This window comes from Montipora capricornis, chromosome 4 (genome assembly GCF_036669925.1).
Source record: "Montipora capricornis isolate CH-2021 chromosome 4, ASM3666992v2, whole genome shotgun sequence".
In the NCBI taxonomy this organism is placed as follows: Eukaryota; Metazoa; Cnidaria; class Anthozoa; order Scleractinia; family Acroporidae; genus Montipora; species Montipora capricornis.
The window spans coordinates 54,389,748-54,408,499 of NC_090886.1; the positions used below are offsets into that span (position 1 = coordinate 54,389,748).

The 18,752-nt window shown below is 40.3% G+C and overlaps 1 protein-coding gene across 3 annotated transcripts; it reads right to left on the bottom strand.

Annotated features, from left to right (window-relative positions):
* Window positions 1-14: 14 nt before the first annotated feature.
* LOC138047506 (hillarin-like) lies at window positions 15-16,833 on the bottom strand. Of its 3 annotated transcripts, none has more exons than XM_068894382.1 (10): window positions 16,504-16,833; window positions 13,224-13,301; window positions 10,036-10,290; window positions 9,221-9,253; window positions 8,811-8,995; window positions 3,376-5,068; window positions 2,397-2,520; window positions 1,842-2,122; window positions 1,147-1,332; window positions 15-153 (listed from the first exon to the last, which is right to left on the bottom strand). In XM_068894382.1, the coding sequence occupies exons 2-10, from the start codon at window positions 13,269-13,271 to the stop codon at window positions 106-108; spliced, it is 2,853 nt and encodes a 950-aa protein (XP_068750483.1). In that variant the 5' UTR covers window positions 13,272-13,301; window positions 16,504-16,833; the 3' UTR covers window positions 15-105. The 3 variants fall into 3 exon arrangements, with proteins under 3 accessions (XP_068750483.1, XP_068750484.1, XP_068750485.1); XM_068894383.1 differs by lacking the exon at window positions 16,504-16,833 and adding an exon at window positions 14,049-14,113; XM_068894384.1 differs by lacking the exons at window positions 15-153; window positions 1,147-1,332 and having other exon boundaries at window positions 1,846-2,122; window positions 2,389-2,520; window positions 16,504-16,831.
* Between the last annotated feature and the right edge of the window lie 1,919 nt (window positions 16,834-18,752).

Sequence of the window (18,752 nt, forward strand, 5' to 3'; positions counted from 1 at the left end):
GTTTGAATTAAGGACAACTTGTATTTTACGCTTTAATGAATACGAGAGTCAGACTTCACGACTTCAAACGAAAGGAGTCTGCAGTCGTCACTCCGGTGTCTTGCATCACGTTGATTGCTTTGCATTCTGAAATTCTTGAATCATTCCAACAGTCTAAAAAATAAAATAGAAAATGGTTTGAACCCAGGAATTACGTCCCTCGATGGAATTTGATCGGGTGGGTGGAAGTAATCCTGAGAAGGACTGTTGGCAGTGACTGACGTTTCGACAACCTGAGGGAAAGTCGTCTTTGAGAAATGGAGTGACTTCCGCTCAGGTTTTAGTAGAAACGTCAACTCACTGCCAACAGTCCTTCTCAGGGTTACTTTCACCCAGACGATCAAATTTCATTAAGGTAGTCTAAAAAATAAAAGGGAATAACAACGTTTATGGTGTTATTTTATCATGATGAATTCAATGTAATTCATGTTCGTTGTCGGCTCAAGGTTAGACTTGCAAGTCTTCTCGGATTTGGACTACAAACCGGCCGTAGCTCCCCAGTTTACAAACTCCGTTCCGACCTAAAAAGACCCTACACTACTTTCAAAGAGTACGACACAAAGTTGCCGGTGTTGTGGACTGGAGTCTCAATGATTGGAGCCCTGCTCGGTAATGTGATACCCCACCATGGTGGAACTTAAGTAAATAAATACAAATAACCAGCTCTCAACGTCGGTGGCTTCATAGCTCAATTGGTTAGAGCGTCGCACCAGTATTGCGAGGTCACGGGTTCAAACCCCGTTGAAGTCCTGAATTTTTCAGGCTTCTCTACGCAATAGCTAAAATTGCGTTCATAACTGCTAGGATCATAGTTTCACTTGATTTCATATCCGCAGTTCAATATATGATTAATTTCATATATCATTTCGTTGATTGGAGAGAAAATAGTCGACTTGCTGTTTTCACGTTTCACCCGCTTTCTTGGCACAAAGAACTCGCGTTCCCGTGCACTACACTACACAATTTGAAATGAAACTGAAGGGTAATAAGGGGTGAACTGTCCTCTCTTCTCTCGCTTTCACTCCACCCATACCTATCACCTTCTGCTATTGAGAACTTCCAAGGAGTCATCACTGGCGAGCTGGTCGAATTAGGCAGTTTGCTTACCCAAGAATAAAAGACCTCCGCGCCATGGCTAACAAGGGACACTTGTTCGCGTTGGTAGCAATCGATAAGACTAAGCACCCGAGACGCAAGCTCAATGTCGAAACCGTTCACATCAAAGGTCTTTACTCGTCTGAACAGTCCGTGTTTGCCATACGTTACAAGGCATCTTTGACAATCACTCCATTTCTGCTGATTCAAAAATGAAAATTCCTGTGATGATGTCTTATATGCCGGCACAGGTTCGTAACGCCTATATAACCTCGATTTATCTCCAGTTATATTATGAGCTGTAAGAAGTGTTCTGCGTCATGAAAAGCCGTGGAAAATGACTTATAATTATATGAATGCAATCTGCGTCATGAAAAGCCGTGGAAAATGACTTATAATTATATGAATGCAATTCATCGCATTTTGGAGGCTCTCTAATGAGGTTACTCAAATAAAAGAGCCAGAAAACAGCCATTGCAACGTCTCCCCGGATTGTCTCGAAAAACGGACACAACTAGAAATAGTTCTTCAAACTAAAATAAATATAAAAAGGAAAACATAAATCCTAACCTTAAACACAAAAATACTGCGTCCTTAGAAAGTGGAGTATGCTCTATCGATGCAATGAAATTACAAGTTATGTACGGCTGCGTTCTATCCGTAATGTAAACCGCAAAAAAAAAACCCAAACTGGTGTTGTTACTCACCGTAGTTAAGGTAATGTCGTAGCCCAACAAGAGGAGAGTGGCCTTTATCACCTGATGCACCAGTTCAGGTGGTTTGGAATAATTTCTTAGTTCTAACATTGTCTTTTGGTCCAGCTTCAGGACAGCTTCCTTCAGGGCTTGAATACGTTCAAGTGAATTTAGCAGTTGTTGTGCATTGTCCACTTCCTTCGGCAACAGTAATGTAAAGTTCACGTTTTCTGCGTGTCGAATTATGGATCGCAAAGCATTCGCATCTCTGGCATTTGTGGCTGTTTGCAATTCTGTAACGATAAAACAAGAGTTTATTTCAGATCGCTTTGTTGAAACCGAAAGTACTGTTTTCTGTAGTAGCCGATCACACCAATTTAAGAGCGGTTTCAGTTTACTGTTGTTGGCTTGACGCATTGTGATTGGATAAAACAAGCCTGCGGCATGTTTTTGCCTCGTATGGAGATTGGTTCGCCTGATATTTTACTTCCTAGTGTGACTGGTCAAAAAGACGCGACAAAAGCCAAAGCTCTTGGGTCGATCGCGCCTGTAAATGCACCTTCTCACCCTGCTTTACTTTTTCGATCTTCTTTCTCATCATCTCCTGTTTCGCCTCTTCCTCCTTCTTGGCAAATTCTTCCCTTTGACGTCGCAAATCTTTTTCTCTTTTCAGTTCCTCGGTTTCCTCGACCTCGAAGGGAAATCAAAAGTAAACAATAGGCATACAGGCTATAGTCCATCACAGAGCTTTTTAAATGTGTGACGAAAGTCACTAGAACAGTGATTGGCCAAGAACAACCCCGGGCGCGTTTTGGGCCAATCAGAACCAATTGTGACTCGCTCAGTCGCGCGCGTTTTCCCGGGCTTAGCCTTGTTTACTGACATGTATTTTTTTTATCATTAGAGAGACTTTACAAAAAACGGCAAAAGTCAGGTTGAAATTTGGTTTTTTCCAAGAACCAAAGTGTCTTCTTTGATTTTAGTCAATTTGTTACCTGTTAGACTCAGATTTCGAGGACCTTCTCGAAAGAGAGAAGATTTTTTTCATGCTTTTATGACAAGCAGCAGCCTGACGTTTGTACCTTGCTGATTGGCTGGTATGATTTTCTACGTCAGTTGCGATTGGCTAAAACTAGTGACATAAGCTCTTTGCTCCGCTCCTTGTTTAAAGTGGAATGTGATTAAAGACACTCTATCTCGTAGTTTTTTCTTGTGCTCATTTTGCAAGTGACTAAAAGCCAAAACGTAAAATGAATGAATGCTGCTTTCCTTAACTTTTATTCTCTACTTTCTCAAATCCCATAATACACCTGTTTTACCCCCAAAAAAGTTGCATAGGCATTGTTTTCGATTTCCCTTGGAACATCTTCATGTCCCAGGAGAAATTTCAAACAATGATTATGCAATTTTTTTTTTTTTTTTTTTTTTTTGGGGGGGGGGGGGGAAGGGGGACGGATCAACAAGATGTATCATGGAATCCTTGGTATGACAAAGCTTTCTGGGAGACAGCTACCGGAATGAATTACTAGTCAAGTAATTAATATACCTTGTACTTGAGTAAAGGAGTGTACACATTGAGGCCTCCCGTATTAACAACTGCTCTCAGTTCCAGTTCATGGTTCCCCTCGCCAGTCTTCGCATCTGCATTCCACTCTCCGCACCTACTCTTAGTCAGGCAGGTGTCACCACTGTGGTTCCCGAAAACAGTAACTTTATCCGCTTGGGGAATGTCGAGGACAAAGCAGATTGTGGATTCTGATGGAAGGACTCCGCTGAAAGGTTCCATGAGTTTGCATTGTCTACTCCAAGAGCTGCATCTCTCGGGAAAGGGAGCACAACCTGGTTTTTGTGAAGTAACGTCCATCGCACATGTATATGCCATAGAAATGTCGTCGCCGTCCTTGTCCAATTCCTTAGCATACACTTTAAAAACATAATTTCCAGATTCTGGGAAGTTAATTTTAAAAGAGATTTCCATGTTCTTGTCATCATATTCAGTCCATACAAAGTCTTCTTTTAAAACGTTTCCTTTTTCTGTCACGAGCTCTAATTTTGGAATTACGTCACACAGCTTTGATGTTTTGAATGTAAGGTTGTCGCAGCCATCCTTTGAGTATTGTGAAATTAGTTTCATTTCCAAGTCGTTATTTCCAGCAGTATCGATGCGACTATTGGGGACAATGGAAAATCCTTGATTGTTTGGAGCATTGTTTGTGCTGCTAACCAGATAACAACAAAGTGATTTTTGGCGTTTTCCATTGTTATTAAAAAGGTTGAGAGCGTAATCTCCGTCTTCAGGAACTTGGACCTTGATCACCACCTGGTCATTTTCCTTGCAGTGAATGACATTTGATAGCAGTTCCTCTTTGGTTTTGTTTTCACTGTGCAAGGTGGGTTTTAATTCCAGTGGTTTTGTCGTTTTAAAGCGAAGTTCTACCAAGCCCTTTGCAGCCTGTATCACAGCATTGTGATGTGTTATGGGTATTAGGCCTGCATCGGCTAAGTCTTTCCCAGGGCCCCACTCTTGACGAGGGTTCTCTGGAAGCGCTTTAGGATCATCTGCAGGCTGCTCACAGAAGATAATAAATGCACATAACATAAAGAAGGATCTTGCTCCATCTTCAGCGTCAGCACTTCTTCCAAACAAGACATGCTTGAACTTTCCAGCAACTGGAAATCGAATCTTGCAGATTAAAGCGTTGCCTTTTTGTTCCATGAAGCAGAATCTTTCAAGGTTTATGTTACCAAGTTTCTGTCCATCAGACATCCAAAACTGGTACCTGAATTCCCTGCTGCTGTCGAGCGGAGTCCCAAGTTTGATTTCAACCTCACCGTGAGTTGCATACAAAACACATTTTTTTTGTTCAAGAAGCGTTAAATCTAGCTCGAAAAACTTTGGTTTTAAATATGCCATGTCGACAAATTCTCCGAATGTCACTGATCGTGCCAAAAGCTGCCAGGCTTCGTTGTCGCGCGGGAAGTGCGAATAAATAAATTCTTCTGGATTGGTCAGGAAATAGTCTTCGTCTATTGTGTAAATTACTCTGTTCTCCGCTTGACGTTTGCCGTCTCCTCCGCTTTCGTGTGATAACACACAGCACCAGTGTGGATCAACTAACCGCCATTGCTGATTGATCACGACTGCTACCCAAGTGTGTAAAGATTTTGGATTTTCTCCTATTTCAAGGTTCGCATGTTTTGAATAACCAGTGACCCTTTCCGCTTGTATCCCCGCATATCTAAAATCAAAGGAGAACTGTGAAGAAGTCGTGGATACATTGCATGCTTACAAAATGGGAATTCTGTTGCGATCAGCAGTTGTAGCTACATGTTTGAATGGGTTTTGAAGATAATTAAATTCCTTTTTAAACATGGGTAGTTAATGTTTAACTCTTGGGTAGAGTTAAAAACTACTGGGAACTTTTTTTGAACTACGGCGTTGGTCTTGGGGGAAGAGTCAGAATTTTTTGCCCATCGCTTTAATTGGTTTTTTGTGGGAAGGTCTGAGTTGTACATTTTTCCAAAGTGTGGGTTGTAACTTTGCTGGAGTAATAAAGAGACTTGATAGTATTATCGGCGACATTTTCCCTTTTTGTGTCATTTCGCGCTGTTTAACCAGAGATTTCTTTGCTTTGTCTTTGTTTGATAGTACAGTGGAACCTCACCTTACGACCAGCCCCCTTTATTACGAACACTTTTTTATGGCCCGAACAAAAGCCCACTCAATCTCTTATCTGAATACCTTGTTAATCCGACCGCCCCGTTACCACGACCAAGGACCACCTTCTGTTTTGGCGTCCTCAGGCCTCTAAAGGCCCCTGCAAACGCTCTCAACATTGTTGGGCCCAACATGTTGCGAGCCTTTGCACACCATGTTGTGTGTTGTTGAGTGTTGTTGTGACTTGTTGGAAGTTGTTGGATGAAGTTTGAAACTGGTCAAACTTCAGAGCCAACAAGTGCCAACATTTCTATTGTTTCGCGGTCATCGAAGCGTGGTCCAACAATGTTGCGTTCGTTTGCACAGCACATCCTTAAAGCACATCCAACAATGTTACGCCGGCGCACGCGCACTACATGCCATGTATCCACACAAATACATGCAAACAAGAAATCAATATGGCGTCGGAGATGGAAAACGTCCCAGAGTCCTTTGTATTCTCATCTAAAGACCCAACATGTTGTGACTTGTTGCGAGGGTTTGCACACATCGGATAACATCGCGCAACAAGAGACAAAATTGTTGGGCCCAACAATGTTGCGTGTTGTTGCGAGCGTTTGCACAGGCATTAAGAATTGTACGACTGGTTAAATTGACTGCAGTCTCAGTGAAAAAAACTGTAGATGGCAAATTTGATCTACCAGTTTTCCTCGAACTTCCAGACAACTGGGAGGATACGTTCTTTTGAGAAGCAGCGCACGAACGAGGAGAGGAACAAATGATGCTGGTCAAAGAGGGATGAAATCGGTGTTCAACTTCGGCAAATCTGCCCAAAATAACTTTGCATTTTCGAGAGACAGGGGGGCAATATGAAAACTGCGAACACCTCGCAAAAGTTATTGATTGTGTACAGAGTGATTGGCCTAAGCAAAGACGAAGTAAATCCATGCTCAGACGTTTTTTCAAAACCGTTTGAACTTGCGAATGTGTAACATGCTGTAAGCTACAATATAATGAACGGCTGTTCGGGGCATTTCACAAGAGGCCATATCCTGTTAAGGAACTGAAAGAAATCATTGTTGTTTTCGTATAAAATGTACTCGGTTTTGTTCAGTTGCAATGAATTGCGGTTGTAAGGTTGAAAAATAACTGTCAAAAGGTTGATTTCTAACGTAATTAAAGGTAACCATGTACAGTACCTAAAGCGTGTTGCATCATAATGTGACTCTGCCTCATTAATACGACCACCCCGTTAATAGGACCAATTTTCCATGGCCCGAGGGTGGTCATATTAAGGAGGTTCCACTGTATTGTTTTGCGTGACAGAAACATAACATTACGTTGTGGCAATACCTCGGAAAGACGTCGATACTTCGAAAAATCAGCTTGTGTAGCCTGTCAGTGATACATTTGTTTTAGATAAAATCAGACACGAATTTATTACTTGGTAACCAGAAAAGAACTGTAGTGCAGCCTGTTATTCGAGCTAATGTAACAATAAATTAATGGCAGCCAGTCATTAAAAAATTTACACGGGATCAGTTCTTCTCTGGTATTCAGTCGCTTTCTAATCTAGTTATAGGAAATAATGAATTCGTGTTTGATTCTTATCCAAAAAGAATGTGTTATTGGCAGGCTACACGAGGTCATTTTTCAAATATCTGAGGGGTCCTCAACTGTGTAAACAGCTACAAAGGCCTCAGTTTGCGATAAGTAATGAGGATTGTTTCCAAAACTTGTCAACCTTTCACGAAATCTGGAACGGATCATGAAACATGCTGTATATTAGATGCATTTTATAGATGCAAAAGAGCCTGGTGAAAATAATCGCTAACAGGTCTTTTCGGCTCCTTTAAATTTTTCACGAGGATGTTAAAAGCCTATGAAGTACCAGAGGATAGCCATTTAGCTTGCAAAGAATGTGTTTGATTCTCATCGTAAAGGAATGCTTCACTGTTCAATTACAACAAGGTGATACCGAAATCTCAGTGGATATTTCTCAACTATGTAAACACGCGTCTTTTATATTTGAGCACCTTTAGATTTTAAATGTGTTACAAGTACACCTTATAAGTATTGAATATAACCAATATAATGATGAAATAATAACAACCTAAAATAGCAGTCAGTGGTTTGCGTTTAGTGAACAGTGTCAGTAAAGAAGTGTTTTTTTTTTTTGCAGAAATAAAAAAAATAACTGCTTTCAAATTACATTATTATTAAGCGGTTGAGTGTGGATTTGGACATTAGTAACACGAAAGTAAAGTGATTGCAGGCGGGAAAGGAAAACTATATATAAAAGTACTGAACTGATTAGAGCGTAATGTGAAGTGCTAAGTTTCTACCCCACATGAAACATGTGAGCGTTAGCTCTGTTGATGGAAATGGGCCCACACAAGGACAGAGAAAAACTCTGAGTAGGGTGGGAATGGAACCCACGACCTTCGGGTTAGATCACCGCTGCTCTACCGACTGAGCTACAAGGTCAGACGGGAGCAGGTCGTGGGAACTGAAGATGTTAAAGTCACGACAATGGACAAGGAAGGGTTACGAAACGTTGGCCGTGTAGCACTTATATTTGAACCCTAACCTCAACTGATTAGAGTGTAATGTGAAGTGCTAAATATCTACCCCATATGAACCATGTGAGCGTTAGCCCTACTGAGGAGCATGAAACGAGTCTGCACAACAAAATTTTGAGTACGGGTTGCCACACAGTTTCCTGCGTGTTAATAAAAGATGTACTGCGCTTGTTTCTGAACGAGGAGTCAAAGACTCTTCGCGTTCATTTTCTGCACACATAGCAGTCACACCAGCTACACTACTGAGCAATGACTCCGTAACACATGCTGACTGCAACGAGTGTCCAACCCGTCGGAACGAGGAGAAGTCGAAGAATATTTCAAGGTATTAAGTTGCGGGGATTTACTTCGGAAAGTCGAAACGTCGGAAAATCGATATTGGTCGTTGACATATCGATTTGAATAGACCTTTTCGGCTTGTTTTCCCAATACAGATCATGTGATAATACTCAGGAGGCTTGGTCCTTTGTTTTGGTCATTAAAAAGAGTGCATGCCGCAACTTAATACCTTGAAATATTCTTCGACTTCTCCTCGTTCCGACGGGTTGGACGCTCGTTGCATGAAAAGGTCTATTCAACTGAGTCCGTGACAATTTTGCATATTCTTGCCCCAAACGATAGTCGTTTATACGCTTGGCGTATCCACGACTAAAAAGACGATTATATAACAATTGAAAGTCATAATTTTCCGTTGGTCCTTTCTCTTTGGTCATTCAGTTTGAAGTCAAGAGCGGGACTTACTGGCACATTTCCAGGAAGATATTGGTGTTGGCTTCTGTTTGCAGTTTTGCTAGAGTAGTATCCTTGTCCGTGCATTCGATGTTCATTACTTCATCTAGTTGCTGAGCTGCCAGCCATCTCATAATAACTCTAACTTTGGCCATTTCATCATCCTTCCATGTTTCCGTTAAGAAGTTTGTGAATTCCTGCGAAAAAAAAAAAAAGAACTTCTTTTCGAAACCCGAAAGAAAAGTCAGCCATCATTTCATGTTTCAATGCAGCGCTGGTAACGAGGATCGCTTAATTAATGATTCCATAGCATCATGATTTTTAAGAATTTACTGCATCGCATCCATCCGTCTGATAACATAAACACTTAAAGCTTTTAGACAGAGCATCGTATAGTCTGACTCTACGGAATGTTATTTTACCTGTAGTGAAACGTTGTACCTGGTTACTTGAACCTGAAAAGATGAAAAAAAAGTCATTTTTTATTTAACGGTCGAAGTCGACATCAGCCACCGTTATAGTGGTACTGATGAATAGAATTGATAAAGGTGGTGATGATGATGATGTTACTTACGGATGATGATGATGAGGATGATGATATTGTAGATGATGGGTCAGTAAGAACCCAAATGTTATCGCATTCTTTGTGACTCTTTAAGATTAAATTTAAGCAACTTGACAAGCTAATTATTGTGATGAATACCCAAAGATAGATCCCCAGAGAAGGGCTGTCACAGTGGTAAGAGCAGTCGCCTCCCATCACTGTGGCTCGGGTTCGATTCCCAGACTCGGCGTCACATGTGGGTTGAGTTTGAGTGTACTGCGATAGGTTTATCTCCGGATACTCCGGGTTTTTTTCCCTCTCCTCAAAAACCATAGTTCATCTTAATGGACTGGTTATGAAAGTCTGGAAGATTCAAAAAGCGAGAACAGTGACATCGCGCTTCTTGTTAACTTGACCTTGACCATGCACAATCTTTTGTCCTCACAACTGAGTTTTGAATAAATTAATCGAAACTTCTGATTGGCTGTCTTTTAGAAAAAGGGTGTGGTTTGTACATGTTCAGGGTCAAAACAGCGAGCAGAAACATAAAACAGAAACTTATGGAGTTTCCTAACCATTTCCATATAATAACTATGCAAAAAACCAACATACTTGATTTGACTTGATTACAGAGTCCCCAACTAAATACACTTGATATTAAATAAAGTTCCCCGAAATTAATTACGTTTTTACCTCAACTGCAAACTTGTCTACAGCTTGAAATCTCCTGGCATCAAAGACAGTTGATTTGGGTTTAGCATTTGGGTGAGGTAAAAGCTTCCCTGCACTATCACCCAGAAGTGGACGTTGTCGAGTTGCGTATTTCCGATTTGCTTCCCTTAGTAACTGAGGCGTTGGAAATTCTGTAAATGGCTCAAATGTTTCTCCGTCTTCCCTATTTTCTTGAATCGTTATCGACACTTTAGAGGATTGCACATTGTTTGAAGCCTGGATAAAAACACATTTTTTCAGTCAAGCGGAAAAGTTAGAAGAAAAATTTAATGGTACGTCGATAAATTTTTTCAAAAATTATTCGAGGATTCCACGTCCTTAATGTTTTGTTTGGCCTATTTTAATTTGATCGAGCGAACGCGAAGGGGCATTGGGACCTGTGACGTAGCAGTGGTAAGTTGTCGCTTTGTTGGTAGTGAAATGTTCGTGGAGAGTAACTTCGTCTCATACATTATCTTTCAATACAAAAGAGAACTTATGCTGTCACTGACTGTATCAGTAGTATATACTCCTGGTACGTCATCAGCCCATGACTTCGTCGCTCGGTCAAAACAGCATTATCCATAGGAATCCGAAAATACGCTTGGAGCCTTGCAAAAAAATGTCTGAAACTGTAAAAAAGGGGTTTATTTTCGAGAATTACTTTTAGCGGAGGGTTCTTGTTTTTTTACTGGGTTGCCTATGGGCAAACCCAGTCAAGGTCTGCGTTTAGTTTGTTTGTTTTCTTTTTTTTTTTTTTAGTTTTTTTTTTTTTTTTTCCGTGTCGGTAAAAGTCTTGCCTGTCACTCCCCTGGTAAGTGGTGTCTTTGTGGATAGAGCCTTCTGCGAGTATTTTCTTAGGATCGAGAGGGTAGTGGAAATGCGTAGATTTCTCTGGTGGACACAGTAGAATCATTAACTTAGCCTGCAATGGCGTCGAAAGTCATGTAACGCGAATGGCGTTTTAGTAGATCCTTAAACAAAATATACCCTTATGGAGCTCAATAATAGAAAGTCAGTTGGATAAAATAGGCAGGAATCTCAAAAGCGACGAGCACTGGACTTCGAGAACAATCTATCGCCCGTCGAGACGAAATCAAAGTGAGCAGTATTTACCTGAAGTACATGGTAATTTGACACAATTGAGTTTCTTGTCTTCACGCACGCAATCAAATAGGAAGAGGTTTTCGCCTCTAAGAGCAAATATGTTGTTTGTTTCAATAAAATTTTCGCTGGAAAAGGATTCTGTGGTATTTTCTGCCTTTGTGAATTATAATATCATGTTGTGTATTGAATTTTCGAGCTTAAGGTTCAAATGTGATATGGGAGAGGTTTTTTAGTATTGCTCTGTAAGCAGGAAGGGTTCACAGGCCTGTTGGAAGCGTGCTTGAGTTTCAACAAAATGAGGCCCAAAATCAGTGAAAACTTGTGACGCAGATGAATAATAAAGTAGCTGCTATTTCCAAAATGATGGAATTACCTGGTGATAAATAACGTCGTACGCGTCTTGGAGAGTAAATTTTGACTTTGCATAAACAAGAGTTGGGCGATTGTGATCTTTGTTTTGACTTCGCTCATTTCATTGTCAAACTTTATAACACTTGACAGAAAAAGAAACTTACAAAAACCCGGTATCTTGCCATCATTTGACACAGATGCTTCACTGTTTGGCTAGTAAACATGCCGCGGTAACATAATCACGGCGCCCGCTGAATTCCGGCCATGTCACTTTCGATTTTGCAATTTACTTGAACGTCGCTGATCGTAACTTTTTATATTCTATAGATCGTTTTCACGTGACGTCATCACCTTCCAAAATCTAAAACTAAAGATCCACCAAAGTTTTTATCCTCATCAGGCATAGGAGGCGGCATATCTATATCTGTTGACAATTTCACAGCTCAATAGCGTGCTTCGTTTGGAAACCAGAGCATTTTGAATTTCCGGATTATGTAGGTGCGTGACACAAAGCTACGATCAAGTTTGTTGAAAAATATATACTTATCTCATGATTTTGAGCCCTTTTAGAAGTTAGAGCATTAGGAAAGTGCTTATGTAAATGCTTGTTTTTTTAGTAGTGATAATCAGTCGCCTAGATAGCCAAAGTCAGTTCCAGATGTTTACACTATTTTCCGGCCTGCGAAACATTTCGACGAATATCTGAAGTTTGGGGAAACGCAGAGGCCTAAAACTTGGACAAGTGTCTTATTTCTTTATCTTCTATAAGATAACAATTTCTTAGCGTTTTGCACTGGATAGTTTTTGATTTATTTTTTTATTGCGTGACAGTGAAAACGATCTATATTCAAGGTTTAAAATTAATGTTGTTTTCATGTCGTAAATATTTTATTCTCGATCGACCGTCCGGGAAACTTCCTTCTGCTCTTTCTGAAAACTGTGTATCAATATTTATTTGCTTTTTCATCATCAGCATTTGTTAGCGTTAATAGTATTTTCGGTCAGATGTTTCTGTTTTTTATGAGGGGTTTATTGTTTTGGTCTCCCATCCCAACACTAACCCCGCGAAACAGGGCTTGACTTCAGTGAAGTTTAGTATTACAAAGTTTTCGGATGCTCATAGGGCACACTTGTGGTGAAAAGATGTTGTGAGGGAACTTGAAAATTATCAACATGTCAGCCCAGAAGCCAATGTTTCTCGCTTCTCTTTTATTTGTTATTCTTCAGAGACTGGAATGCTGTATTTCAATACCACACAATTCAGTGCCTTCTGATTTTCTGTAGCACGTACCACAGGCAAGCCAGTGTATGCTTCACAGAAGCATCTAGTTTTCCTTTAATTGTAAAAAATGGTGATAAGCACTTTAATCTATCTGAGGAGATCGTTTTTGCAGTTATCAAAGTAGGATATTAGGTATTTGGTGGAGTTCCACGAGCCATCACCTTATCTGATAAGTGGGTGCAAACTATGAGGGAAATTTTTTTTAGTCCGATTTTTGCCACCAATTACTGATGAGGAAAGGTCGAACGCCTTGACATCTGTTCAAAATTCAGTTATTGAAAAGCAGGTAGTTTAAACCGTTCGACACAGTCACCGCCCAACATTTCTTTCTTCTCGTTCATCCAGCCATGCTGAGTTCAACTGCTTGGAAGCAAATATTTCAACCGTTTGATTGAGCCTTGAAGATTATCAAAATAACTTTCGGACTTACTGGGACCACAGCTGAGTTCCTTGCTTGCACTGAAGACCCGCAACCCATTGCACGTCATGTAATTCGAGAAACAAAAGCCTAACGATCAAAGCATTCTTATTAGTAATTATAGCTTGACGCACACCAGCACTAATGTCACAAATTCTTTTGGCTTGCAGTCTTTTTTCTAGGGTGGAAGATTGCGTGACAATCCAATAGGTCTCAGGAGGCTTCAGTAAGAAATGGAAGTTGTGGAGCGTTGCATGGCATCGCAAAAAACGGCTGTGAAGGAGACTAGCGTGGTATTACCACAAATCGATCCATTCAGATAATTTAACCCATTTTCAAACTGTCATCACAGCGAATTGTGCGTTTTTGAAGTAAATGATTGTCATTTTTTATCGTCTACCACTCACAGTTAAAAGGTATATTATAAAAGCTGGATTGAACCCAGCTGGACTCTGGACTCTGGACCGTCAACCAAAAAATTCAATTTAAAAGAAATTTCAAGAGCAACTTAAGTTAAATAGTTAATAATTTTAATAGATAAGCGACACCATTATCAGTAAGCCGGTGAACAAAAGATATGACGAGAAAACGCCTAGTGTTGGTTGTTTGGAATGCACGCATTCAACACGGCCCGGCAAACTAATTTCGCTCTTATCTGTTGCATTGGCTTTCGTGTTCATCGCATTTTGTTTCGTCTCTGAGAATCTCACAGCACTGTTTTCTTAAACGAACAATTTGCTTCAGACTGTTAAGCGAAGACCTTTTACAAAGAGCTTTTCAGTGTTGAAGATTGGTTGATATATTAAACATGGTAATTGCAATAATTGCCGTACTTACCGCAATATCTTCTGTTGTTTATACAGGTGAGATAAAGCTTCTTGTTATCTTACTCTATCAAGAGGCAACATTGAACAAACCTCTAGCACATCAGCGATTGTATTCACCCAGTCACCGGCTGGTATTTTTTACAGGTCACAGGTCATTGTTTTACCAATCCAGAAAGTATCCTAAACATGTATAAAGACTAACTTTAGGCCTAAGAAAAAGGTTTTAAGGCCTAAGTTCAGCTTCTATGAATGTTTAGGATACTTTTTGTATTGGTAAAACAATGACCTGTGAATTGTAAAAAAAATACCAGCCCGCCAAGTTACGAGAACTCTAATCATCGGTTTTTTTCGTTCTTTGAGGTAAGCTTTAGTTTAATTGTTATGGATTTAATTTGGATTAAGGAATTATTCTGAAAGATACTACGCCTTTCAAACTGAATCTAGGGCGGTTTGGGCTACTTTGCCCTCTCCAACATCAGTGTTGAGGTAAAGTAGCTGGCGACATTGTTGGCGAGAGGAAAAATTAATCTCCGCGCGGCTTACGCCTCTCCCGCCAACAATAGGGAAAACGACGGCTGCGAGAACGCCACAAAACAATAGGTTTAATTAGCTTAAGGACGGTGCCTACTAATTAACAATATTTTTGCCCCGGTGTGTGATTATGCAAGAAATGTAGATCTTAACAGGTGTTATTAAAATCCAAAAAGAAAATTGGGGGTAACCACGCATCTTTTAAAGATAATTCATGAATAATATTGGTAAAAAGCTTAAAAATACAAAGCAATGTATGGCGTTCTTTCTCATATTGAAACTTAATTATCTCTCAAAAATACATGGTTACCCCCAATTTTCTTTTTGGATACCAAGAGTACTTACTAAAATCTACTTTCTCCTGATAGTTTTAAACCGCGCAAAAATATCCCTGTATTAGTAAGCATCACCGATAGGAAATCCGAGTATCTCGAGATGCGCAGAACGTATGCGCAATAACAATAGTAGGCACCGTCCTTAAACATTAGCTCTGCACGCCCTGCACGTGCGTTTTGCCTTTTGGTACATTTTTTTGCCGTCTTCGTCCTTAAAGGCCGGGACACACTAGGCGATAAGTCGCTGCGACACGTCGCGGGGACAAGTCGCCGCAACAATTCGCCTTGTGTGACACGGTTAATTTCATGAAAATCATTGTCGCTGCGGCAGAATTTTGTCGCCGCGACTAGTCGAACGAGTTCAAACCAGTTTGAATTCGTGCGACTTATCGCAGCGACAAAATTAGCGAAAGCAGCGTTCTCGCATCGTGTGTACACTTCCGGCAACAAGTCGCGGCGACAAAATATAAATGAACCAATGAGAGAGCGTCCTATGGTCAGCCATATTGGATTAGAAAACTAGATCACATTCCCTCTCATACGAGAGCACTGCGTGTCGTCGTGTCACAGCCACTTGTTTTGCAAATTGTACACATGGAGCAACTTGTCGTAGAGAGATGTCGCTGCGACTTGTCGGCTAGTGTGTCCCGGCCTTAATACCGCCACCTACGCAGGCTAGAGATAAAGTGACGACACATCTCCCGCGACAAGAAGACAATTTGCGGGAGACTATTTGCGGGTAGATCAGTTACAATAACTCTGAACATTGGGTCAGTTCACCAAAGTCACGCAACACCGAGGGCATACCAAAAGATGACTTGACTAACTCATCGAAAAATAATACTCATTTTTTAAACTACTGAACAGTTTTTTTTTTTTACCAGTTTCTTCAGAATGTTTAACAAGATGCATTAAGGGACTACTTTTATGTCTTTTATGCCTGTGCTGTGCAGTATAGTATACATTACGCCCTTGCGAGGATGCGCACAAACAACAGCAAAAGTGCTGCGTACTCGTAAAAAGCTCCGGCTTACAGATAATGATGTTGCTTATCTATTTAACTAAAGTTGAAAGTGAATTTGCTTGTCGCTTTTAAATTTTTTTTAATTGAATTTTTTGGTTGACGGTCAAGAGAGTCCAGCTGGGTCCAGTCCAGCTTTTATAATATGTCGCAGTTAAATTTTGTTAGTGCTGTTAAACAGCTGAAACAAACAAACCTGTCAGTTGATGTTTGATGCGATAATGACCTTCTTTAAAAGTTTGCATTTCTCTCCAGCTTTCAGACTTCTCATATTTCCTTCTCCCGAACGTGACAAAGAAAATAGGAAACTTCTGCTCGCGCGCCAGTGTTATTCTATTTTAAGTCGGCTTTTTCAAGAAAGTTCCCGAAATACTAAATTGTGCCGTACACCTATACATTGCCGGTTGTCATTATTTAAACCTGTTTGAGATTCTTTAGAATCTGAAAAACGCTATTGAGCTGTAATTCGGTTGCTCCCGCTTTTGTTCTTAACAGTAAAAGACGTTTGCAAGGCTCACCTTGCTTCCGATTTCTTTTCTTTTTCTACACATTCGTAAAATTGGTTTCTTAGCACTTACCTTCGCTTGGCTTTACTTCAGACTTGTAAACTCTTCTCTATGTTTTCGTGAACATGAATACTGTAGCTTGGAAAGACATGAACCAGCCAAGGAAACGGTCCTGGCCACGGGTCACTACACTCGCTTTGACCTGAATACCGGCCGACATAGACCATGAAAGAAATGTTATATAAATCAAATTTATACAATGTCTCTCTCTCTCTCTCTCTCTCTCTCTCTCTCTCTCTCTTTTCGTTTCTTGTTTCCGCTTTGGTTCAGGGTTTTGTTTTAGAAACCCTTGAAGAGATTTCTGTTGATGACCACCCCCCTTCAATTGTGATGTATCAGTGTCCCGATTATTTATCTCTTGTAACAAAATACTCGGTCATATTTCAAATATTTGGCTGATATGTATTACAGATTATATGTAATTCTTGTTAGGAAAAGCTGTCCAAAATTGTGTCAAAGACACTTCTCTTGGGAACGTTTCACAGGTTCAAAACAATCCACACTGCTGGGGTAGATTATCTTTCACCGTTTTAAGACGAACGACACTTTTTCCGCTGTACTTCATGTGTGAATATAATTGGTACAAAAGGCTTCGATATCAGATACGTTGTCTCGCACAGTGGAAAAACTGGCAAGAGGAAAGCTCGTTGGCTGGAAAGGGACTTTTTAAAGCATGGTCGGTTTTTTTGAGGAAGCTTATAGGTGCCATCCGAATTGTAAAAATCTGGCAACTAAGTTGTGAAAATCCGACATCCGGGGGGGGGGGGGGGAAAGAGGCCGGGCATAGGCGGGGGATTTGAACTCAGATCAGTCTTTCTGTTCGAATGCCCGACCCCAGGGAAGTCATCCTGGGTCAAAAGAGTCCAAATTCCCCAACCCCATCTTCCTTAGGTAAAAAAGAACAGCAGAAATCGGGACAGAAAATGATACATCTTATTTTTTAAAAGGTAACAAAGCAATGACTTCAAATGTAACACTGTTGTAATGGAAAATTGTCATGTAATCCCTAGTTTATCTGGAAAGTATATTAAAATTTTAAGGACTGTCTCAACTGATACTACTAAACAAGACAGTTCAACAGGGAAATTCTGGTATCTTTTCATGAACTGCTATGCTACTTTTGTTTACTTGAATTGCCATCCTTTTATAGCTCGTGGTCCTTATTTATATTTAATCACTAAGACAACAATTATTACAGCTAAAAACTCAGTTTCTAAAACGTTTCCGCTTTTAAACTTTAAACTCTGCCCTAAAGGACTGACTTAAAATAGAACGACATACTTTGTGAAGGAAAAAAGAATGTGACATGTTACTTAAATTGTAAACAGGAACAACGGAAATAAAATATTAAACTTCATATAAAAGAGAGAAATATTCAAAAAGCTCCATAAGAGGACTTATGATGTGACAAATAGTGAGCCGATAAAAATGAAATTCAGTATTTCGGACTCGTTTTTAGTATTATATAAGCTTGCTTGGAAACAAAATTCACTGCACACAAGGTGAATATAGATTAATTTAGGTCATTTAGAGTTTCAGTCCATCGTAGAGAATCGGTTTGCTTCTAGTGACTTCTGGGTAATTCCAAAATGGCGGTACTATTTTTCAAGTTGAGAAACTAAATATTTTTAAGCAAGAGCCGATACAACGTAGATTTGATTTGATTTTAGTGGTGTACAAATCAAATCAAATCAAATCTACGTTGTATCGGCTCTTGCTTAAAATGTTTATTTTCTCAACTTGAAATAACGCCGATCAGATCAAGCCACTGATCCAACGTACACCGACAGGAAAATTGTCCACGGTTGCTTGCTTCAAAACTCCACTATTTTTCAGTCTTTCTCGGTCATTCAAGTTGGCGAGCAGCCAAGATCGCGTCAGTGGACCCCACGCTTCCTAACGGTTAAAGTCAAAAGTCCCGACCCCCGGAAATCAACGAATGATCAAAAGTCCCTACCACGGGCAGACTTGTAACGTCAAATCCCCCTCCTATGCCCGGCTTTCCTCCCCCCACCCCCCAGCGGCTTAAAATTGATAGCTGCATAAAACTGGCAGACCAGGATCTTACAGCAATCTGAAAGCGTTAAATACCTTGATGTATACATTGACAGTCACTTGACACGAATGGAATGACCATATTGAAGACATTTGTTACAAAATAAACAAAAATATCAATATTATGATTAAGTTTAACCGCTTACTAACCGAGCGCGAGGGCCGTACTGGGGAATATTGGCCCGATGTCGTGGCAGTACGGGCCG